This window comes from Aplidium turbinatum, chromosome 9 (assembly GCF_918807975.1).
Source record: "Aplidium turbinatum chromosome 9, kaAplTurb1.1, whole genome shotgun sequence".
NCBI lineage: Eukaryota > Metazoa > Chordata > Ascidiacea > Aplousobranchia > Polyclinidae > Aplidium > Aplidium turbinatum.
The window spans coordinates 21,248,597-21,274,708 of NC_137480.1; the positions used below are offsets into that span (position 1 = coordinate 21,248,597).

Consider the following 26,112-nt stretch of genomic DNA (forward strand, 5'->3'; position numbering starts at 1 on the left):
GCGCGATGCAAACAACTTTCACAGCGTTCGTTTCGTGCAGCCTATACTGGTTGGTTAGTTTTGAATCTTTATCCTCGGACTTACAAAACCTTGATTGGTTATTCCTGGTAGTTTCGCATACTTGTAGACTGCAAAGGCTCTTGACGCAGAGCCGGTTAGCGAGATTGACAGAGTGAAGTTTTTCCGATTGTTGAAGTCTTGTTGCCGGGGAATTATTCCATTTACTAGGTGCCGCTGAATGGAGAGCAGTCCTTAACGTGCATTGCCCAAGCGCTCACCCCAAGAGTCGAACTTGTGTCGCGTAACCACTGAGCTAACGGGGCGGACAACTGTAACATACAATATACAAGACCTTTCAAATAGGCTACGACGAATAATGAGAGTTCGAATAATGTTGCGAATAATGAGAATAATTGTGCGAATAATGAGAGTTCGAAACAGCCATTTTTTGGTCGAAGCAAAACGAAATTTATTGCAGGAACCACAATTCAAAATCAAACAAAATTAAAAAAACAAAACAAACTTAACTCAAAACGAATTTAATTTTATGTTAAAACGCAACGCAGTATTGTAATGAAATAGAACTTAACCGGAGACGTACGCAAAATTTTTTTATTAGAGAAGTGAACTAATTGCTTGAGACCAGGTTAAACGATGGTATTGGTAACCTCCATTTACGGCAAAATCGAAAGTAGGCCTATGTCACGTCACAAAACGCAGGCCTGCAATTGTGCTAATGCTTGCACAAAAACCAGTAATAAGTTGCGGTGGTGAAGAAAAATAGAGATCGCATGAAATAAAGTCATGACAAACAATAAAAAATTCAGATATCAAACGCAATGAGGGGTTCTGATCAGGTTCTGATCCCCAATTCCTTCTTGCGTACGCGGGCCACTGAGACAACCGTTGATATTGTGACAACCGTTGAGTACATAGTGGCGTACAGTACGCCACTGTACTCAACGGTTGTCACAATATCAACGGTTGTCTCAGTGGCTGCACATATTGAATTCTGCGGCGCCTGTGGAGATACTAAGAACATTTACACCTAGGCCTATATAGCGCCACATCAACTGAGCAAATTGCGATCCTGGGAATGACGATGGTGATAAAATAATACCGCACTTTCTGTCAGTTCAGTTCAGTTGTTTTTATTTCTGACCATCACAGCAAAAACAACCTACATACCAATATAGCAAAGGTCGAGAAAAAGGTAGAAACGACAAAACGCGAACATTAAAACGTTCTCGTGACCAGTGGCGTAGCCAGAAAAAAAATTTGGGGGGGGCCAAATATTTGATGAACTGAAGAGAACGACAAAGTGTTTGATTTAAGACATCGCCACCTGATGTGCAGTGGCGTATCCTGGCGAGTTAAGCAAGGGAAGCAATAAAGGTGATGGGGGGTTAGAGCGTGCCGAAGGCACGCGTATTCTAGGGGGGTTCGGGGGCATGCTCCCCCGGACAATTTTTGCAAAATTACACTCAAATAATGGATTATAGCGCTTTCTGGAAACACTTTCAGGGTAATGTTTGTATGAAATTTATAAGCGGATAAACAGGTATTAACTTATTAAAGGTAGCTGTTACACACAAACGGGCAAAAATTGTGGCCAAAATTACAGAACACAAAAAACTCAGCTACACAAAAACTAAGCGATTCTGAAATTGCTTTAACAGATTAGTCAAAAGAAGCGTAAATCGCGTAAACTTTGCACGATTTACGATTTGCAAAATTGACTTATGTCTTTTTGTGTTTCTTAAACAAGTCCTGGGGGGTCTTGGAAAACGATATAAATTTATACAAATTATATTATATTTTTAACAAAGGGTTCAACTTCGGAATCCAAACTTTGAAAATTTGGGGGGGGGGGCTATGGCCCCTTTCGCTCCCCCTGGCTACGCCTATGCTCGTGACCAGGTTTTTTTTTTAAGGTTTGGTTTGGGTGACCGCTAAGTAGTTTTAAGAGACCGCAAGTGTTTCATTTAAATACCAAAAAATAGCCATATTTGCTAAAGACACAGCGAGAAACAACCATTACTTTTCTATTGTAGTTGCAAGTCCAAATTTTGGGAAACCGCTGGAGAAATTTGGGGGACTGTTTCGGTCCCTCAAAACACCTTAAAAAAAAACACTGTTCGTGACCGAAGTAAATTATTAAGTTCAAGGATTTGGCACGGTTGCAACACCTTCAGAGAAATTTAAGATAGAAAGGGAAATAAAAGAAAATGTTACAAAAAAATAAAAAAAACAACAGCCCATATAGCTTTAGCTGATATTTTTAAGAATTAAATAAATAAACATTTGCTATGAAGATCGGCTACGGTGCGCTATCAAGAGTGCTGATGGTCGTGAGGGGAACACATCTTGATCCGTTTAGTTCGTAGCAAGGCAGGCAAAGAAAACCCTACCACGGGCAAAGTCATTTCAAGCGCAACGCACCAGGCTTTGCATCACTCACAAAATAGTTACAACTTAACGATACGGAGCAATGACAAAAACAAATAAAACAAACAAGTAAAAACAAAATCATCATCTTGCGGAAATCCAATTATACCCAGGGAAGTAATGTCTTGCAGTCTTGCAGATATCAAGCGTTCTTTGATAGCCTATAAAGTTACTTCGATAAAGCAATAATTATAAGACAGCTAAACTCGTCACCTCTACACCGATCCAACGTTAGCAAACGTTGAATCAATGCGTGTTATTATGTTCAGTGCATTTTCCAGCGAGTTTTGAATTTATTTAAATTTTCAGTAGAGATGTTCAGATAACAAGGAAATGAAATCGCCGAGACTTCAAAACCAAGTCAAACATAATCTTTTGCTTCAAACAACTGTATTCCCAACAGAATTCATAAATTTAATATTTGTTCAACGTCTTTTGACACTGATTCAACGTCTGTCAAAAAAGAACGGACATTCTAGTTGCGCAGGCCTACAAACAAAACAAAAAGCTGAAATATGGCTTGTTTGTCATGGTCAAGAGTAAGACCTTGTTCTAAAATTTCAACCTGACGAATGACAATCAAGATCCAGCTGTTGAACCAGACAAAGGCATTTTGTGTTTTTATGACGTCATTTAGCGCCAAATCAGAAAAACGTAGTCACGTGACCAGGTGTCAAACTGCTATGACCAACACTATCGTTGAGAATTGAGACTTGCAGCAACAAACGAAAATGAAAATGAAATAAACAAAATATTAACCTGCGTTAATGCAAAACCGATTTGATAGTGACACAGAGAACTGAAATAGGCTGGTACTAGATGGCTTTTTTGCTTTATTTAGTTAGTCTCAGGCTATTGGTGTAGTAATAGTGTAGGCTACCAATTTGAGGCGTTTTGAGCAAAGGAAACCAGAATGGCACTGTTTGTCATTTTCAACAGCTTAGCTATCCAATGCACCTGAATGAAAATAGAAAAGGTTTGCTAAAATAGATTTAGTTTGCACGTTGATGTCGAAACAGAACAAATTGCTCTTTCACCATATCATAGCCAATAACCTGAAAAAAGGAATAGCCTGAGGCAACAAGATGAGCTTGTATTGGCGAATGTCTTACATTTGTGCTTGAACCCTTGAAAAATCAAAACATTAATATTTTTTAAATTTAAGCTGTACCAATGATTAAAAGCATCCTGGTTTTCTTAAGGTGATGTTTTTTTTTTTTTATCAAACAGGCTGGTGTAGACATGGTAGGTTAACCTACATTGCAAGTACAGTAGACAACATAACATCAGCTAAATTGAAATAACAGTTAGAATTCTTAGTTTTGTAGCCTATTTATTGAGCTGTTTTGCACATTATTATTCAGACTATAAGTCATACGTTTTAAAATTATCTGTAAGTTGCTGAATTTTAATGTTTACAGTTAACCTAAGTTGTCAAAGACTTGCTTGCACATGTAAATACAAAGTGGAAAGCAGATATCCTGGTGTATAGCCTATTTTCATTTCTCAGCTCCTATGTGAGGTATGTAAATAAACTAAAATTCACTTATTCATTAAATTAATCCATTTTAATTGTGTGGTAGTGATAAAATATGGCAGTTGTTATTAATATTTAGGCAATTTTTTCAAGTTTAATAAGTTATGAAATAAATCTATCTTTCATGTTAAAAAACATATGTAGGCTATTGATTGAAAACTTACAGTATGTCTATTATGCTTTGTCATGTTTCATCAACATTTAGCCATGAACAGCTGACTGGAGAAAGATGTTGTAATGTTATTATAATTATGTGATATGTATCATATGTGCTGTTTACATCATTTATAGACTTATTAGCCCTTTAACCCAGTAAGTGCGGAGTTAATGTGGCAACTTACATTCTTCATCACATTATTGCTTTTTTGAGTGTTGCAGCCGTCCCAGGCGCAGCACAATAAGCTTTCTTCAATTTCCTTTTTAGCTCTTGCTTTATCTTGTTATCAGAAAAGTGTTCTGTTGGACTATTGTTTTCTGATGAACCATTGCTCACGTTAATGCTATATTATTTCTGTTAGACTGCAGTTGTCATTGTAAACAATGCTCCCTGGATTCTTCACAAGCTATAGCTATAGTAGCATGATGCTACTAGCATCATTCAGACAAAAGCGAAATTAAATGCACCATCATTAAAATGCATCATTAAATGCAACGCATCATTTCATGAAAAAACCTTACTTCTATTACGTTTTTCGCTCTCATAATAGCTTGTTGATGAGTCTTTGTGACGTCAGCCGCAATTTAATTTAAATCTAAGCGGCATCAGGGATTGCTTACATTTATAAGGTGTCCGACGTTTTCTTCGTAAACAGTTCTTCGTAAAGCAATTCTTCGTAAGCAATTTTTCGTAAAACAATTCTTCGTAAAGTTAATTCTTTGTAAAACAATTCTTCCCAAAGCATTTATTTGTGCATGCAATGGAGATTTGATGTATACGAAGAAATGCTTTACGAAAAATTCTTTTACGGATTTCATTTCACCAACAACTGTTTACGAACAATTGTTTTACGAAGAATTGCTTAGGAAGAATTGCTTTACGAAGAACTGTTTACGAAGAATTCGCCTATAACCCATTTATAACACTGAAGATGAAGACAGTATAGTTTTCGAAACGTTTGTTTGCTGAAGATGAGTTTGGTATCTACATTTTGGGCTCTTTATTTTTTGATTAAATGTACCATGTTCATGACATACATGTTACACACTGAAAAGGTCTCTCGTTCTCAGGACTGAAATCAAGACACCCATTTATGCTAGGTGCTCAACTTCTGCTTCATGAAGCTGATTAACAAAACATATAACTTATCTGAGGTAAATTTGGCAGGTGTAAATGAAAATCTTAATTGAAGTCCAATACTACCAGGCTCTGTTTTTCCATCCTTGACTTCGACACCCATCCCATTGACCCTTTTATATTGAGTCAGGTATGGGTGCATCTCCAGTGTTTTCATATGGGCACCAGGTTCTTTTGCTCAACCATGTACCAATGGGAGAGTAGCATCTTCTTGCAAATGTAGTGCGGAGGAACAGAACGTATCATCAACAAGTACCATACACTATCTTCAACCTGCGTATCGGAGTAGAATGTCTTTGATTTTTGGACGATGAAACCAAAGAATGGCTCCTCTCTAGTATCCTTTCAGTGTAGTCCAGGAACATCGTGAACCTGGAGTGGTAAAAGAATAGATCCTTGCCCCAGAAACTCAAACAGAATGAAATTCATAAATAACATTTTCCGCAATCAGTTTTTAAAGTTATTAGCCATGTATTCAAAAGTTGTTTTTGATATCCTGATTGATATCTTGTGTTTTATTAAGATGATTTATTTTTATTTTTTTTTAAGCAAAGTGAAATCAGTTTATCAACTAATAATTGTTTTGTTGTTTTGTTAATTAGTTTGCTTTGTGTGATCATTGATCAGTTGTGTGAAATGGTTGTGGTTTATGGTGTTGTTCTTCACTAGAGGAGTAGCAAAGAAGTTAAAATCAAATACATGGTGAATAGCAAACCTCTCCAAACAACCTTATTTTAAAATTATTTTATACTGTTACCGGTAATTCTAAAGACCGTTTATAAGTAAATATAATGATTTTTGTGTAAAGTGTCTGTGTATGGTACCTTAGCTTTCTTTCTAGTGCCTTATTGGCATGTCAAAAGTGTGTTAAAAAGTTAGAAAGTTACTTTATGATTTCTTGTATTTGCACTGGACCACATGACACCAACAGTAAAAGCAGAGATTTGCTCAGTTGTCATTACTCATCATCATCATCAACCAATTTAGATTATACAGGCCATGAATTAATCCTCATGTCGAGGGTGTGGCCTGTCTGTCTGTCGAGAACGAAGTCTTCCCCTCCACACTTCGCGATTTATTGGGTTGGCAGAGTCCATGTTCAGGGCTACAAGGTCACGTTTTACAAGTTCTTCCCAAGAAAGTTTTGGTCTACCTTGACCCCGCTGTGCTGCGATGTTGACACATCTGACCTGTGAGATCCAGCTTGAGCTGCGCTCAACGTGACCAAGCCATCTCAGTCTGCTCAAATGTTCTAAAAGTTTCACAACATGTGTCTTAATGGCAGGTGGAAGTGGTAGTATAGAATGTCACCTGTGCTCAATATCATCATATTCTCGTTTATTGAAATGCGTGAAAAAAGAAGCAAGAAAACTGGTGAAGTCATCTTGATTTTAGACTTCTTTTTTGTGACCACTCACGTTGTTTGAGCGGGTCTGCTACTATTCGGTGAGTCCGATTCGGTGAGTTCCTAACCTCTAACCCCTAACCCTAAAACGGCAATGATAATTAGGCTACGGTACCCAATAATTTAAACAAAAAAATTGAAAAAATCATCGAATAGGGATCGGACTCACCGAATTGGACTCACCGAAACGGGCCATTCTGTGTTTGAGCAGCGATGAACACAGTGGTACCACAAATCCAAAGACTTGTTTTAATGTTTCTTATAGGCATCAAATTTACTTTTATTTTTTTGTTTGTTGATACCGCAGGCTTTAAATATCATGCACCGTTTTGTTTGCTTACAAAACCACTTTGGAAAAGTTAAAACCTGTGTTACTATCCTTCCAAACTAAATATATACCAGTTTTGCATATTATTTCAGAGTATGTTTTATATTTAAATAGCGAGTTTGTGACTATTGTATCGTGTGTACATACAATATATTTTGAATTTTTTTTTCTATCATAATCATTTGTTTTGGGGCCGAGAGGGGTCTATGATTTTACAATCAGACAATTGACGCTATTGCCTTTTACTAATCCAAAGACGACTATACAGATGTTTTGTTCCGTTTGATGGAAAGAAGATTTTATATCACTGATAGACGATAGTGCGGTCTGCAGTCTGTTCCTCAATGGCAATGCTGCACTCGCAAGGTGAAGAAGACACTTGTATAATACTTGTTAATTCATAGTTGAATGGAGCTAGATGGTCATCTTTTTCACTGATAATATAAATGCCCATTTTTTTTAATCACGATCACTCTCCCTCCAAGAAGTTCAGTAGTTAGTATACAGGCTGATATTTTTTTTAGAAGAATGCGTGAAACAAAAATGTTAGAAACTGCTGTGCAGGGTCCCACAGCCACACTTGCAGTGACTGTGTGACTCTTGGGATACAGGCTCTGCTACTATTCGGTGAGTCCGATTCGGTGAGTTCCTAACCTCTAACCCCTAACCCTAAAACGGCAATGATAATTAGGCTACGGTACCCGATAATTAAAAAAAAAAAAAATTGAAAAAATCCCACGTTAAGGGATCGGACTCACCGAATTGGACTCACCAAATCGGACACCGAAACCGAAACTGGCCATTCCGTGGGATACAAGTGGCTCACAGAGGTTTTTGAGATTGGCCCATATGATGATTGCAGCTATGATGAAAATAGCGTAGGCATCCGTGGTAGCTCTTGCTCTTCATGTCTTGATGTCAAGCTATGTCAGGTTTGAAAATTTGAGAAGGTTATGATGTGACAAGTGCTCTCTTTTAAATCGTTGCTGCAGTTGTACATTTATAATGGCCCCTTCGATATGTGAGACAATAACTAGTCACAGTTTCTTTGCTTATGGTTGTTTTTGTGTCATCCTGAGAACAACCGAAAATTGTAGCTTCCTATGTTTTATTTTTGCATGAATTTGGAAGATACAGCTGTTCCATGTTTCTCTCTATAACTTTTATTGACCACCAGGTGGATGACAAGAGTAACCCAATGAAGGCACTACTTACGTCACAAGAGTGTTGTTGACATTGTCATCTTTCGAAATAACGTAAACGACTATTTGAAAGCGCATACATAGCACCTGTAAATTTCCAATAACCGTGGAAAGAAGCCGCTTTTACGTCAAGCTATGGTTGACGATGTTGATACGATACAAAACAACAACTTGCCTGGCTGGGAATGGCCTTTCACATTCGAATGCACCAGGAATGACCTTCTTCGAATGGCCTGACATCTACCAAGTTTAAATATCTGGGTCAACCTTGTGTAGTTTTTTTCTTTTTTATTCAAAATTTGTTATTTCATACACTCCGACCATGTTTCTCATGGCATTACTATGGTAATATATGCATAATGTGACACTTCGACACTTTATGGCGTCGTAAATGTTAGATGTTTGATATAATTTAAGACCAGTTGTCTTATTTCAACATTGATACAGTTCAACGTTTACCACTTTTACTGTTAAGAGCAAGACGTTGCATGCAAACAGTTAATTGATATTCTGTGTTAATAACGCGGTGTGATTTATACACATACTCGTCATGTTGTTGAATTTCTTATAACTAGCTCATTGGGTTTGATCAGACTGCAAGTGATTATGGCTGTCAAACTACAATGCAAGGGACGGTTGATGAACTTTCAGGTTTGCTGAGGCATTAAATCTTTTGCAAGATGTTTTCTCTGCGGGCTGCACGTTCACTTCTGTGTACTTCGCTAATAATTTGCAACAATTCGTTGAAGATTTTCCCTTGGTAAAGAGATGAATTTGAGTGAAGTGAGTTTGTGGTTGGAGTTAACCGCTACATGCTGTTGTTTGTCTCGAGTTTTTCGTCCTCAACTAACTATTTCCACATTTCAACCTAATATTTTTTAACACTGTGACCACCTGTGACTTTGGCAAGACACTCAAAGGCACGCTGTCGATTGCAGAGTAGCGCCCTTTCGACCCTTGATTTCTCTCATGATGACAATACTCTGCTCTAGAGAGAAACGCCTACGGCCCTTTTCAGGGTTATGCCTCTGCTGAAATGTTACTCCATTGAAACTTTTGTTTCTTCTCAAAAAACTTGTTGCTCGGTCTTGAAGCTGTCTGTTGGCGTTGCCATGCGTTCGTGTGATGAGGTGTCAGTGAATGGATAATATGAGCAAGATGATAAATTCGATAAAATGTGAAATGTATTTATGCAATTTTATCCTTGTATCACTTTTCACCCTCAATAACATCGAGGAACCAGAGCAGAGGTTGAGAGGCATCAGCATTTATTTCTTTAAGTGGTAACTATGGTTGCTATTTTCTTTAAAACCTTAACTGTCTCGTGGCATATGAGAATACAGCCTTGTATTTGAGTAGGCCATGACTGCCTGTTTTATCCTTGGAGGGATAGTTTGTTTTTATCTAAACGATGTTACATATTCTTTGTGTTTGGTTAAACGGGTCTGCTACTATTCGGTGAGTCCGATTCGGTGAGTCTGATTCGGTGAGTTCCTAACCTCTAACCCCTAACCCTAAAACGGCAATGATAATTAGGCCACGGTACCCGATAATTAAAAAAAAAATTGAAAAAATCCCCCGTTAAGGGATCGGACTCACCGAAACGGGCCATTCCGTGGTTAAACAGCATAATTTATTTTCAACAATTTTTGGTTACGTAGATTAGAAAGAAAGTTTAAACTCGCTTAGAAACGATGAGATCTGCGTCACCGAGGACTGCTGATTTCTGGTAAAGTCTACTGTAGATTTGGATTGTCCCGGTGAGCCTCGTAAAGTTTACGATCTATTCAGTGGCTCACGTTAACGCTCACGAGCGTATTAAAACTTTGACAAATTCGTCAGCATTTCAGCTGGAAGAAGATTGGTGCCTTGATGTCAAAAACTTCTTCAAAATCCCGAGTCTTTAACAAACAAAGCTGCGTCGCCGTTAGTGATTTTAAAGAACTCAGTCAAAACGCAAGACAATCGTGCAGAAGTGCTGGTGAATAGACCAATCACCACTGTCTCATTCAAACTTAAGATTTAGACGTCATAAATTTACGACTTTGTTGTTTGATCAGAGGTGGTATCAAGTTTTAATCTGAATACGCAGTTTCGTGACAGTGACACAGTTTATCTTCTTGGTTGGCTTTGTCATTTCCATTTGTTTTTATGATTTCATGTTTCTATGAAGGTATGGTAGTGAAGTTCTATTTGTTCAAAAAGTGTTTATTTTTTACAACGTGACATGGTTGAAGTAGCTGAGGTTAAAAATGTTGAGAGTAGTCAAAGTCGTGCAGTTAAGTCAGTCGATATCCAGCCAGTTCAAACTTACCCTCGTTACGTTACTTATACATTGCCAGAGCACAGTGATCTTGCTTGCAATAGTTTTTCAGTGACTGTAAACGGCTTGAAGCTTAGTCGATCTTCTACGATGAAAAATTATTAATGTTTTGAGTAAAAGTATCTTAGATCACAGGATATTCTTAGCAATTTGTGAAATAGATAATTTTCAGAGCTTTGGTCAAGTTTTTGGGAAGTTTCAAACTTAAACGAAGTAGTTTTGTAAGTGACCTGGTGTGCAGCTGTGAGGTATAAAATTTTAGCAGCAAAAACGTTTAAAAGGTTTTGGGCATGAAGGGCAAACGTTCAACAAATTAAGTTTTTTGTTTTTTTGACAATGGTCGTTACGACGTTTGGGATTAAGATTTATTTATTTTGCCAGTTTTACCAGCTGAAAGTAATTCGTTAAGTCGAAAAACTTGTTCTTTTAGAAGAAACAAACAACAATGAATTTAAGGATTTTGCAAAGCATAACCCCTATAAAGGTGGAAGGAAGTTGCGGAGAAGCGGATGCGACCTTCAGAAACGCCACCGGATCGGATTGCAGCTACTTTGATATCCCGGAATGGGGCGACAAGGCTCATGACGTCCCTGATAACGCAGTTTCTGCTGTTGCAACAACAACCATGGCGTTGCATGCCATTCAAGAAAAAACACTTTGCTCTGAAGCAATTTGCGTTCGGAAATCGCTTTTTTCGGAAAACTCCATGTTCTCGACTTCCGCAAATCAAGAAACTACAACGCAAAGTCGAGTAATGCTTCCAAGACTCCCTCAAGAGGGTGCGCAAACGTGTTTAAATCAGGGGCGTGCATCCTCAGGGCCACCTTTTATGATTGTAATAATTTTGTGACATCTGTACAAAGCTAATTCGGTGAACTGCATTTTGTAAGCTTCATCTCACATATCTGTTCTAAAATCATCACCAAGTCGAAAGTATATTTCATTTCTTTTTGTACTGTAGAACTTTTGCTGCAGTACAGAAAGGCAATATTGGAACCGCTCATGTGCGCTGCTCACATGTCGCACGCCCCTGCTTTAAAACTGGTCGAAATGACATTGTTAGAATGGAGAACAACTTAACTTGATGCAATTTTAGTACAGTTGTTTTTTTTCTTAGTAATTAATTATGTACTTATATTACTTAAAACTGGAATCGTAACGTAATTTGTATTGAGGGTGCGAAATATTTGTTCTATTTTGAAAAAAAGCGATGTTCTTGTTTGTGAACTAACTTTGCGTATATAGAAGTTACATGGCAAAAAATCATGTCTGCACTTTGCTTGCAATCCGACCTTGATTTCATTCTTTAGTAACCAGTAAAGCGTTGTAGAATTTTTTCACTGTGTTAGTTGTTGTGATTAATTTTTGAACTTACCACACCACACTACAATGTTCACTTAGCTTCTTTGTTGATATTTATGCTGAGGAAGCTCCTATTGTGTCTGCGGTTATATTTACACCTGTGTAAATGCCATAACCAGAAGTGAAAATCGAGTGCTAGGTATTAAAGTTTGGTTGTTTCATATTTAAAAAGTATCATATTTGTTTTTGCAGCATTGGCAGTTTTCTTCACGTGTTTTCAGAGAAGCATTTTCTCAAAAAATGATTCAACAGCTTTTTCTGTTAACATGAGGGAGTAGTTGCCTGTGTGCGGTGTAGTTTTTTTTGTAAAGAATTTTAGACGATATATATTTTTCTAACTACCTATCTTTAAGTAAATTATTTAACGGGATAGCAATTTTTTTGCAGATTGCGAGAAGTCGAAAATATCCACCATGCAAAACGAACCAGAAAATTTCTCCGATATTTGGAAGAACGTGAACGATGCGGACACGCCGTGAGTACTACATCTTTTGGTCAGACTGGTGAACTGTGCAACTAAACGTCGTTTTGTTTGCTAAAGTTGTTTCACTTACTATTTTTTTAGTTGCTAATGTCAAATTGGGTTAAAATGTTTTAATAAATAAAGCTTTATTCTTGTTCTTACTGTCTTATTTCGGTCTCTAGCTCGTGTCAACGTCTGCGTGTTGTTCCTTTGAATATCGATATTAAAGCAATTGTTGCTTTCGCTTTGGTTGTCAGAAATGAATTTACATCTAGCTCAGTGGTTCCCAACCTGGGGGTAAATTACCCCTGGGGGGTAATTTACCTATTTTTGGGGGGTAACGAGACCCGATTTGGAAACAGTGAAGCAAGCTGGTTTTTTTTTTCGCCGAAACTTTTCGGTCATTTGTCCGAAATGACTGGAAAAAATTCGGTCAATTTTATTTATTTCGGTCATTTTTAGTCATTTTTGGTCATACGAGTACTATCTCGTATATAGTCAATTGACAATATATTTTTTTGGACATTTTGACCGAATTGACTATATTTTTTTCGGACATTTTGCTGAAAAATCGGTCAATGACCGATAAATGACCGAAAAAAAAAACCCAGGAAGCAAGTGAAGGTTGTGAACTTTATAGAAGCGAAGGAATTGAACATCAGTCTTTTCAAGGAACTGTGCAAGAAGATGGGAGAAAGATACGAAGCATTTCTGTACCACACAGAAGTACGATGGCTGTCTCGTGGCAACGTGATAACCCGCCTGGTCGAATTTCGTGAGGCTGTCCATGTTTTTCTGATAGAAAAGAAGTCCGACTTAGCTGAATACTTCTCTAACCAACAGTGGATTTCCCAGCTGTGCTGATATCTTTGGTGAATTGAACAAAGGCAATCTTTTAATTCAAGGCAAGAGTGTAACTGTGATCGACACCAAAGTAGCCGTAGCAGCATTTATCGCAAAGGTTAAAGTTGCAAGCGAGTTGGAAGAGCCACAGTGGCGCAGTTTCAGACGCTCGACAAGTAGGCTACCTCGAAGGCATTGGAGTGAGTTGACAGCGGCGTTGAAAGAGGACATAGCTGACCACTTAGACCACTTAGGCCAGCTAGCCAAGAAGATGGACAACTACTTTCCGAATTTGGACACGGCTAGTCTCCAATGGTGCACTGAGCCCTTCACATGTGATGACTGCCAGGTGGATGATGACGACTTTCCGGCCAAAGAAGAACTTATCACTCTCCGAATGAACGAAGCGTTGAAGCTTGATTTCAAGGGGAAAGGCTTGGAACACTTCTGGATAGGCAAACTCCAGGACGCACCAACATTAACCACAGGGGCATTAAATTTCCTGACATCTTTTTCAACAACGTATCGCTGTGAACAAAGATTTTCAACTGTCTTGGAAATGAAGACAAAGAAGCGCAATCGCCTGGATGTCAAAAGTGACGCAAGAATCGCCCTCAGTAGCCTACCACAAAGCCCAGGATCACAAAGCTGGCGGCTGAAGTCTTGGCCCAACCTTCGCATTGAATGTTTACCACGCATTGTTATCTTGTATTCAGTATTGTATTGCATTTTGATTGTCATAGTTAGCCCTTTGAAATACATAGCAATAAACACTTTTGTTTTTGAAAATTGATCGTGCCTGGGTAATTGGCTCACTTCAGGCTGGACATTAGGGTAACAGCCAAAAAAAGGTTGGAAACCAACCACTGATTCTAGCTGAAATCCATGTTGAATTGAAATTTTGATCATTTTTGTTTCAATGTTTGTAAGTATTAAATCTTTAGAATGATTGATTGTTGGGTAGAAATAGTTGTATCATGCTTTTTTCAAGTTTTTTTTAGCGCTTATAGCTTGTTTTAATAACTTCATACATTAATTGCAATCTGAAATCGAAACCTATTGTGTCAAGAATTTGATTCATTTTGAGTACTTGGCAGGCAAAAAATGAAAAAGTTTCTGTAGTACTTTCTGGTTTCATTGAGCATTAAAACCTCATGGACCCTGTTATCAAAGTTGGTGCTTTTTGCGTAGATTTAACGTTTGCAACTTTGCCATCTGGGGTTTCGAATGTGACATATTATTTCTATTTATCTTGAAATGAGCCTCTGACTGGGCAGATTGCCAATGACCTCTTGACTTGTGAGCTATGAATAATTTGGCATTAATGCCATGGTCTACGGCTAGGCCGTAGGTCAAAAGGATCTGCAAATATCTAGGAAAATATACAGTTTTGGAATACACAGTTTCACGTTTTGCCTGGGTTTTTGGTTTTGTTTTACGAAGTAATTTCTGCTATCTTTATTGATAGCTTGTTTTGTAGTGTTCTTATTGTTATTTCTTTTATTGCTTCAAGGACACAAAAACCTAATGTATGGCAATTAATTTTGTTGAGACGATATTAAAGTGCCAATAGTCTTCATCATAAAACCTTAAAATTGAACAAGCAAAGATGTCAGATCAGTTGCTGTCATAGTTCTGTCCACAATTTTGTCGATTTTTCCATTCCCGCCCCCACATTTTTGGTTCCAATATCAAACGCACATCCATGAAGCATGTTGTTGGTAATCGATAGATTCAGCTAACAGTTGTTCAGATTAGGTACTTAAACGGGACTTTATTCTTGTCTCCAAGCAACGTTTACACTTAGAAGATCACAACGATTGTTCCACTTGACGTCTGTATTTTATAAACCATCAGTTAGTTTTTGGTTTGTGACAGCAACATCAATCAAGTTTCAAGTTTTCATCACTAAAATTATAGAAGTACAGTGCAGTTTAGCCTTTTTCAGTTTGGAAACTGCAATGCGTTGAAATTAGTAAATTAGTTGTAAGTAAGTGTCTTCCAAATGGTTCCTGTCGCCATTGTCATTGACATGCTTTTTCAAGTACGTAATTAATTTTTTTTCTAGAAAACTTAATTTTTTACCAAACTACGCAATTGGTTCATTTGGTTTAGTTGTTTCTTGCGTTTCTTTTGTTGTATGAATCTCTTTTCTTGCTTTATATTTGTAATCCCATACACATACCCGTGGATCTTATTCTTAATTCTTGCAGGGTGCAAGTGATCACATCATCTTGACAGGCTTTGAACTTACAACAAAATACCTTCCGTTTTGTCTATGTTTTACATTCGAAGTTCTGTTCTGCTGGCTTGATGACAAAATTCGTTTAAAAATTGGGTCGTTGTTTTAGATGCAAACAAAAATAAATTCGTTTGATGTGTGCATATTATATCTGCATGGTTGTTTGTAGAAAAGCCTGTGTCGATTTAACGATAGTTTTTGGCGTCAGAATTTTTTAACAATTTGTATTATTTTCAAGTGCAAATTGCTTTGGTACGCCCACATTTGCTGTTTAAATATTAATATTTCGCTAATTTTTACCATGAGTTTATCGATTTACTTTGTCAGCTGTACTTTTCATTTTCTGAGTTGCTTGTTTTTAGTTGATTTTTTAATGCCGTTTTATCATTCAATTCAGCTTTATTGTCGCTTTGAGTCGTTTTGTCGCGACAAGCTCTCTCTTTCCCGCCTTTTTTTTGCAAACCCATTACGTCATGAAATTCCTGAGCGACAAAATCGCGGAGAGGGATATGGCGATCACAGGTTGGTTGGGTAGACAAGTGCCAGATTAGCGCAGGGTCTTTGGGGTGTTCATTGAGTGATCAAGCAGATTGGGGGGCATATTGTAAAGATGCAACAATTTTGCAAGCTTTTTTTATTCTTCACTTTAATAGATAATGCTTTTATAGACAGACCAGCTAGACAATTAGTCACCATTGCAAGACAGAAGTAGCTTACCGGTATTCCAATCTTGAACGGGAATGTTATTTTTTGATTCTAATCATCTTAAAAGTATTTCTGGGAAAAAAATGCCATAACTAGCAGTCGAGTGAGATCTTTGGAGTATTTTTAAAAAGTTTTTATCAAAAGAAGAGACAATAATATTCCATACTGTTTGACTTTAAGTCTTTTGTAAACCACTGTCATGTGGTAAGAAAATCACCAAGTTATCATCTTTGCAAAAGTGTCATGTTATTTGTAATATGGTTTCAAAATTTTTAAACATTGTTTAAGATCTATGTAAATGTGTAACACACTAAAGATATAAACAACTTTGGAAAGTAGTAAAGCTGCAGAAAATTCTTTTAAAATAAATATTGCAGAGAATGAACAATAAATACTATTAATACTATAAAAAGTGCTCAAGCAAAAAAGCCAAGCAGAGCGAATTAAATCAAATATAGTTATTAATCTCTGTCTAAACCCTTGACAGCTTGTTTCACCCTAAAAAAGGGATCATCAGAAGGTCCTTATTCAAATAGAATCTATATAATATAACATAAATGCAAAGTATTACGGAGAATGTGTATGAGGTATGTAGTTGTAGTAACTGCAACTTTGCATTCATCAAATGCTGGTGTTTGCTCAGCAACCTAATCTACTTTTAGGTCTTTTTAAACTGATTTCTGCGACCGAAAAGTGTAATATTTTAGGTACAAACTTGACATAATCGTTAAGCATAGCCTTCAAATGTACCAAAGAATTATAAAGTTGCAAAAGTAAAAATACAATGTATGTCTTATCCTCGTACGAAGATGGCTCATGGTGAGTGTATTTTCGACCCTTTCAATTTTAATAGCGTTTGAGGAACCTTTCGTGTCAGAGTATAAGTACTGTACAAGAAAGATTACCATTAAATTATTACATAATACATAGTCCTCTTTAGACAGGGAGTTTTTGCAATTTTTGTGCTACAACATGATTTCAGCATCAAATTCATTTTGGGGCAGTTGTTTTATGGTTAGACAGCCAATTTGGTGCTTAATTTGGGTTTAATTAAAGAATCGGTATGCTAATGTTTGAGAACGCTGTTGTACTGAAGGTTCTGCTTTGAAAGGTGTTTTACCTTTTAGTGCATTTTGCTGCTGGATTCAAGCATACAGTATACAAATGTGACTCAAGCTTACAGTTGTTCGACGTCTAGCAACGATGAGACTACCGGTACGCGTGGAAACCTTGTACCTCGCTGGGGTAGTCTTTCTTCATGATGAATAAGTTGCGCAATGCAGTTTTTACACTTAACCCACTCGTCTGGAAAAGAATCACTGCGGAATTGATCAAAGTTATAGGTAGCGTGGCCTACGTATGCCACGGAGGTAGTTAAGATCATGAATTTGAGTTTGATGTCAGCAATCATAGCTGTATTTTCGCATCATTTCAACTTGCTGTCTCATTAGATTTTCAGTATTTGCGTAAAACTGCTAAAAAGTACATCAGCTTAAGCTGTCTGTTACTATAATAAAGTAAGCTAGTTGCTGGAAGTAAAGGGGTAGCCTATCGAGGTACTACGAATTATATTTTTAGTTGACAGCTCCCATTTAAGTAACATTCCAGTCGTAGAAAATTTATTTGTGTGATGCAAAAATTAGGTTGCAAAAGTTTTTGAGAAATTTTGTGCTGTGTGCAGTCACTGCGTTGTAACTTGTAACAATACAATTATTACTGATAAAACGGTGTGACATTGAAGCGATTCTCATGTTGATACATGAGCGGGATTGTGTTCATACGTTTTGCATCTCGCAGCTACGGAAAAGTATGCAATCGACATTGCAGTATTGTTTTGCTTTGTGTGTAGTCATTTCAAGTGTGGAAATTCGTGATATTTGACTGAGGTCCAAGTGATTTCAATAGACGTCAGATAATTTTATTTCTACTGTTGGATTTTAAATTAGTAAACAAAAATGAAATTGTATTTGTTGATGAAATTTGTACGTTATTTATTTTAGGTATGTAAGAACTTCTTTCATTGGCTTTTCCCACGCTGACTGTTAACTAAATCATATTAGACAATACCAAAAATCGATTTATTTCAGACAATTCTCATTTTATCGATCGATTTGATAAAAATGACCTTCTCAGCCAATTCTAGAATTCATAAAGCCACTATGACAGCTGCATGTGACAACTCGTTTAGATCTGTTCTTAACCTTGTATAGCGACATGGAATACATTTGATTACCGAATCGGCCTGTCTTGAACTCAATGAATCTTGGCTGTCCCCAATATTCAACATTAAGTAAACACACTTATAATTTGAAAAGTGAAGCAATGAAATGAAATTAATTGACTATCTTACATCATAGCCTACCTCAAAATTTTGCACGAACAGTTGAGCTCATACGAGACGCATTGCATTTTTCTGGCTCCTTTGACGTAGAAGTCAAGAAATACTGTGATCATTTTTTAAAAATTAATTTGTTTTTGTTACGTTATTGTTGGCAAGTTATTTTTGTCAAGTCAATATCAGTTGGGAATAGATAGGCTATCGACTTATCTACAACAAACCGGTGTTCCAATTTGGGTATAATTATTTGAATTAGCAACTTTTGCGTATTTACTGTACAACAAACTGGTTCATTTGGGAAGCACTCTGTTGTCTTGTCGGGATCAGACCTTTGATCTGTTTCCTTTTTCAATTACGGAACCAATCGCAAGCGCCGTAGGTGGCGTTTTATTCTTGTGCTTATGAAAAAAGTGCTAGGAAGTATTATTTTGTTTAATTTGGACTAAGTTTAGATCAGTGGCTTGTATTTCTAACGTGGGGTTCACGTGGAAAGTTTTCCGGGGTACGTGAATGCAATAATTAAAAGAAAAAAAAAACATTAATTGTAAAGTAATTTTGTAAGCTAAAATTTTCATACTAGGCCACTCTGAAAGTTTTTGGGTTTTACAAGCTTAATAATTCATTGAAAGGGGCACGATGCTTGCAAAAAGGGAGGAGCCACTGATTTAGATTTTGTTACATTGAAAATGTGGTTGCATGTTATTTATACACGCCCTACGTATTTATTTTTCAGGGATGAGATGCCGTCTTCGGACTTTAACTTTCCCGACAATAACGTAGTTTATAGTAATCTGACGTTGGACAACCTTCCAGAATTTTCACAATTTGCTGCCGGCCCAGATCCATCTTCATCAGCCCAATCAGTGACCACCGACGCATTGACAGAACCAATAGAGGTTAATTTTACCTTGCTGATTGTATAAATGGTTTTTAGTTTTGTGAGAAAGGGTCAGGAAAAAGCTTGATGTGTAGCAGTATGTGTATCTATATGTAAATAACTAACAATTTAGCAATACTCGTATGATCGTATCTATTTGAAGCTGTTTGTAAGCTAGATACAACATTGCGTTTATGCTGAAACGATTAGTCGCAGCGCCGGCTAAGCTTCTGGTATTGTACTTTTAACTTATTTGTCTTCAAAGCCAACGACATGCTCAGACTAACAATCAAGGAGTGTATCAACCACGTCTGCGTGTGCTAAAGTTATACAAATGATATTTTTAAGTTTCAGGGCAGCCGATTTGTAGTAAGAATTGACAGCGATAGACACGTGTTTCGCCCATGAGGCTGGGCTAATCAGTATCGCACCGTAGTGTTGAACTGTTTTATTCGCATCAGTAGCTCACGGTACAAAAGATTGACACGGCGAGAGAGTACAAACAAACATAGCCAGGTCGAAGACTTTAAGAAACCGGCCTGCCACACCCCGCAGCGGCGTGATTTATGGGGTGACGATGCACCCGGAGGGTTAAGTCCACCAGCTTAGGTCGCGAGGGCCAGGCTGGGGAGTCGAGGTACCTGTGGAGGGAGAGTGTGGATCGAAACACCATATGGCCCGTCCGCAAATTTAGAATGGCGGAGCGGGCCAGGGAGACAGGCTCTTTCTGCATAGCCCAGAAAGAAGCCCTGCGACGGACCAGGCGACCCGTCGCGTGTGGACGCTGGAACCGGCAGTAATTGACCGCCGGGCCGCGTCTTCGCGCAAGTACTTTGACTCTTATACCCGGTCTACCAGTAGTGTTGGGCGATATATCGAATTTTCGAAACGATACGATATCTTTTCAATATCGATATTTATTTCAATATCGTTCGATAATTCGTAACTGCAAACCCCTACAAAAACGTTGCCGAAGCCAAACGGCAAAAGTTGAAATTGCCTCGGCAATTGCTGTGAACGTTTATTACGAAAAAAATTGCACCAAACATGGAAAACGAGAAGCGAAAAATATGCTAGAGTAGTCTATCACGACCGCACTGTTTGATTTGTTGTGATGTAATAATACCAAAAGCAGCGATAAAGCGAGCAACGCGATACGCACGCTGTTGCGGTGATTCACGTTGAATAACTCACGGGGAGAAAAAGTAAGTTAAATTTGCGTTGATTCAACGTTCGAGTCAGCACAAATCGATTTAATTTTCCCGGCGGGTTATATTGCGAACAATGCCCAAAAAGAAATTTATGTTTGTTTTACATTAATTAGACATCTAGCGACGTTGAATTATCATAAAATAACGTTAATTGCTCAACCAAGTACCGGTAACATATTAATCGCTCCCTGCGAGAAGATTGCCTCGATTTAGGTATGCACTAACATAATTTCGGCATAGTTGGGATACTGCGAGCAACACAAAGTCTGTTTGATGAAGAACTAGATGTCAGAATCGGAATCATCAGATGCTGTATCGGAGGATGAGGTTGTCGTGTTATCACTGGAATCGCACACATCAAGAGGCTCATCGCTTGGCTATAAATCTACACTGTCTTCGCCGTTCGCAATGAAGCGTCCACGTTTTGCCGCTTTCGTGCTTTGATACCCATCCACACGCCTCTTTCGCAGAGCTCCATCAGAGTGTTGACTAAGGAGCAAATCTATGGCTGTGGCATAACGACTAGGAGGAATGACTAACCCTAACCTTATAAGCGCTCTTGTGGCCTCGGCATTTTTATTGCCGACGCTAATGCGCCATTCATGTATCTGCGTCGGCAATTGCCGACACTAATTTCGAAGACTGAGAAACTCTTTTCTTAATTAGTACAAAAATATCGAAAAGTATCGAAATATCGAGTATTTCTTCAAATATCGTATCGTTTTAATTTTTTCAATATCGCCTAACACTATCTACCAGTAGGCAGAGCGGATAAAATTGGGGTCTCCCACGAGGAAGAGAGTCGAACCATTTAAGGATAATTTGGCTCTCGTGGCAGACGAATATTCAATAAAAATGTGGAGCAGAGGCTCGATTAGTTTATATACTGTTATATAGGTGGGAGTGTAATTAATACTCACTGGAGAAGAGTAAGCTTTCATTCGGCGAGCACGGATGTGCACTGGTCAGACGTTGAGGCAGGTTGGCCCAGCTGGGTCGGGGAGGCTAGCGATCGAAACCAGAGGCACTGATAGGCTACATTACCGGTAAAAATAGAAAATTGGGGTACAAAGTTTGAGGCCGCATCGAGTTGATCAGGGGATCGTGTTGATCAATGCGTTGAAAGCGGAGCGATGTTGATCCGAGCGGGCAAGAACAGCGTTACAAGGCGAAAGCAGCGTATGACAGTTCGAAACAATTGATTGATTAATACATAGAGAATTTAGTGATGATTGAAATTGCTTAATTGCTATTAAACCAGTCTTAAGTCACAATGTACATGAGGTATTTTATTTCCTTCCTTTTTACTTTAGAATGATTGTTTTTGATGAGACTGGAGTATCATATAAAAGAAATGGCGCTGGTTTATAGAAATAAGGTGATCAATTTTAAGCCAATATTGTTATAAGGTTATAACGTCTAAACGGTTTGCTGTCTTGCGCGCTCGGATACTTACTGCAACGTTATTAGGGAATAAGTTTCTGATCGCTGATGTCGTCTTTTCTATGACGTAGCCCCTCCGCAAGTGAGCCCGGCGTTCCAAGCTTTCCAGATGCGGAAGGATCCTTCGATTGAGAGGGAGGCCACTTTTCTAGCTACCTCTGCTACCCCACGAGCAGGAACACCCAAGGCCGTCAGAGCTCGAGAGCTCGTCGGGGCATAGCTCCCGAGGGAGCCTACGACGAACGGAAGTGACAGGACGTCCCTGCAAGGGCGCTTCCTGTCTTCCTTTATGTTGACACATAACTCGCCGTACTTGTCGTGTTTCCTGTCGGCGGCTTTTCGAAGAGAATCCGCGCCGTTGTCGAACGGGTATGTGACGTCACATACGACCGTGACACCGTCAGGGCGTTGCAAGACGATGTCAGGACGCAGATCGGCACCGCCCGCTTTCACGTGCTGTGGAACCGTACTATCTATGGCAAGCCCGGGTTGCCATTCGGCAGGCACGTGCCCCACGATCTCCCTCAATACTGAATTGTGTCGTTCCGTGACGACAGTCATCACGGTAGGGCAGTGATTCAATATGTGGGGGAGAGTCTCTTCCGCTTTCCCACACGCACGACACATGGCTGGTAGATAACGGCGGCCATGGCTTGGTTTTGACTTAAGTGGCATTAGATTCAGTCTAGCTTTGTACGCTAATACTCGGTCCGCGTGATCCAGGAGCTCCGGGTCCAGGAATTTGAAAATCCGGACAGGCAGTGGGCACTGACTGTCTTGCCTTGGTCAGGTTTGGATTCCCACTGTCTCCTCCACCATTTTTTTTTTTTTCTTCGCGCAACTTTTCTTCGCGCTCCTCCACCACAAGTCATTGTGTTGACCACTTTTGCCACAAAGGTAATCGACCGCCGCTTTACCAGTCAGTTTAACTCTTATCTTTGTGGAAAGAAAAGAGCCAACAAAACCAGCAGGTGCCAGGGGTAGGACATGTGAAGAAGGGACGTTATTCGATTACCTTTGTCTTCGGCAGTCGATTACCTTTGTGGCAAGAATACGGTGCAATACTTATGAGCCCAGCCCCAGCCTCATGGGCGAAACACGTGTCTATCGCTGTCAATTCTTGCTACAAATCGGCTGCCCAGAAACTTATCGTTTATTGGAGGTCTGAATGGCTAGCGTGGAAGCTACACGTTATGGTTAGCGAATCGCAACTGCTGCTCGCTGTACTAGTGAGTGATCAGCCTTGTGCTGATGGCCGGGAAGAACGTCCCTTCTTCAAATGATATTTTTATTAAAGTACAATGTGTAGTCCTTATAGCGAATGATACATCACGAGTTGAAAAGTCAATTCGTTCAAGGATATGGCGATCATATCAAAATAGGACTGTCCTTCGTCATAGTGGTAACTTTTTTTCAGCTACTAAACACTTTGATCTTTTTTACATTATTTTGTTGACTGCTTTTGAAACCAGAGTTGGAATTTCGGATGCAATGCAAATTCAACATTAACAAAAACTTTATCTCAAGCAGTTTTATGCTGTGCCGTTTTTGAAACCTTTGGTATGACCCGACCTGGAATTGAATCTCAACCTCAGAAAACTACGATGTTTCTGACACGTTGCCGGAAGCAACTCATCGGAAAATGTGGTGTTGACTGGGATGGTGCAAGGCAAACGAACAGAAGGACGACAAAAAATAAACTATTTTGACAAAATCAAGCAAATTACAGGACTGATAAGCATTTCGGAATTATTAATAAAAACAAAAGATAGAACAAAAGGGAAGGAATCGGAAGGGATGCATAATTGCATATGGAAGGTCACAGCTAATCAAAAACATCTCGTTGGCTTAAAGAAAACAGGGAACCTTTCATAATAGTAGCAGTGGGCTATACTGGGGTGATTTTTCAAAAACAACAGAACTAGAGTTTAAAAGGTGCCTATGGACATACCTAGGAATGTTAAAAAAAATTTTTTTGATTTCGTGCAAATTCCGGATGGAGTCCGGACTTTATGTGAAAAATATAAAATGGCCGCCATACAAATTGACAAATCTGCAATAAATCTGCTTCCTGTCAAGCTTTTGAGCTGATTTTGGTGTCAAAAGAAGCAGAAAGTTGAGCCTGTTAGTGTAAAAGAACAATAAACACTTAGTGTGTATGGGAACTACAAAACAAGGGGAAAAAAGTGCCTTTTGAAGCTTTTTTCAGCTTGTTTTCTGTCAAATTCTTCAAAAATTTTCACATTTTACTTCATTTCAGACTTTTAGATTTGAGTTATTAGAAATTGCATGTTATTAGCTTGAATAATAACATGAATAATAAATTGAACCCCCATCAGTTCCAGAGCAAGCCTCATCCCCAGTCAGCAAAAAGCCTAGAACTAAGGTGGACTACGAACGGTACAAATATGTACTCCCATCACCAAAAGTAGTATCGACACACAAGCATGCCATGGCAATGTCACAAGAAGTGGATGCTGCCACCAGTCTTCTGGCTAAAGATGATATAACAAAGGCGACTCTCCACTATGACTCAACAACGAGGTCGAGGATGAGTGGCCCTGTCTAATCTTAACTTCCTCTTCGATGATACCTCCCACAACAAGATGATTCCTCTTCGACCCGTTCATTTTGCCTACGAAGATCGTCAGCAGATCATCAGCTTGTTTGTTGAGACATTTCGGCGTCTAGCAGTAGCAACTGGTGAAAGGGCTACTGCAGGTGAGCTCTGGGCAAAGATCGATGCTGTAATGACGGACGCCGCGTCAAAGAATTTGATGGTAGAAGGTGAGGTTTCGAAGAGGCTTCAAGCAACACATGTTCCTAAACACATACTGTGCAAGTCACATGTGTGTGAGAAATTGGATGAGTCATGCCTGCATATCCTAAAATCAGCAGAAGACCAGATCGGTTTATGCCAGATGTTAGAGAAACGAGAGCCGAGACTGAAGTCATACCTTCGAGTAGGCATGTCAATTGTCGCCTCAGTTGTAGTCCCGGCTCTAGTGAAGCTTGTGTCTAGGGGTGGTGATGGCAAGACTACTTCCATGGCAGACGAGTTTAGCCTGGTGTTGGAGGAGAGTGGTACTCACAAATCCTTTTCGCTCTATAAAGACCGCAGATTCACAAGATTGGGTCACACTGCTGGTGCGTTGGTTGATTGTGTTCTCCATTTCAATAAGATGCTATCCAGAACTAGCAAGAATAACCTCCTTGTCAGAGCCTGTTCCCTTTACCTGGAGAATGAGTTCATCGTGGCATCACTAAAAGCATTGTCTCACTTCTGTCACAAGGTGACAATGCCTTACCTTAACATGGTAGAGCGTTGCCAACAATCCGACCTCGTCAGGATCCTTTCTAAACTACATAATGATCTTGAGAGGACTAATCTTGAAACCCTGTCAGAGTTCCACGTTCCCTGGAAGCATGTGAATGCTGAATCACACAGCCCCACAACAGACCTCGACCACTACTTAATTACTGCTATGGCCAAGCAGAGTGCGCTTGGCCTCAAGATGCAATGCGGAAGAGAGTATTGGGAAGACGAGACAGAGAATAGTGAGAGGAGTACAAGAATCCATGCACTAACTGAAGAAATGAGGGTAAACCTCCCCACAGAGAACTTGCTTGCAGAAAGATACTTAGCCCGATTCGGAAACCTTGCAGGACTGTCAGCAGCACATTCAAATAGATACTTCAAAGCAAAACGAATAAGAGATGATCTTATGTTTGCTAAAGATGTACCAATTAACAGTGAGCTTGCATCCCGCAAAGTGATGAAAAAGTTAGATGAAATGGAGATTGCATGGACAGAGACACAGAAAGAATTGATGAAAACTAAACTGAAGGAACGCATGAAAAAGAGCAGGAGGGAGGGAGATTTCCTCAACCACCTGGTGGATCAATGTAAGGTACATGGAGGGCCAATTACAAAAGTAGAAGAGCTCCGAGCTCTTCCAACAGCATCACCATCCACGCTGAAAAAAATCCTCCGGATGGAGATCCAGTACCAACGGATGATTCATCCACGCGACAGCCAGGCAAATCCCAGCCTCTACAAAGTAAACAGCTTGAATGTAGATACCATGCTG

At 39.0% G+C, this 26,112-nt stretch overlaps 1 protein-coding gene across 2 annotated transcripts in view; it reads left to right on the top strand.

The window, feature by feature from the left end:
- Nucleotides 1–3,832: 3,832 nt before the first annotated feature.
- The window catches only part of LOC145776969 (cellular tumor antigen p53-like), a 49,449-nt gene continuing 27,169 nt past the window's right edge, over nucleotides 3,833–26,112 (top strand). The window contains exons 1-3 of one of the 2 annotated variants that reach the window (XM_082588224.1): nucleotides 3,833–3,970; nucleotides 12,287–12,374; nucleotides 19,224–19,386. In XM_082588224.1, the coding sequence (XP_082444350.1) occupies nucleotides 12,313–12,374; nucleotides 19,224–19,386 (225 nt within the window). In that variant the 5' untranslated portion in view covers nucleotides 3,833–3,970; nucleotides 12,287–12,312. Of the gene's footprint in view, nucleotides 3,971–11,118; nucleotides 11,317–12,286; nucleotides 12,375–19,223; nucleotides 19,387–26,112 lie in introns of those variants that run through there. The other variant, XM_082588222.1, reaches the window with a different exon arrangement.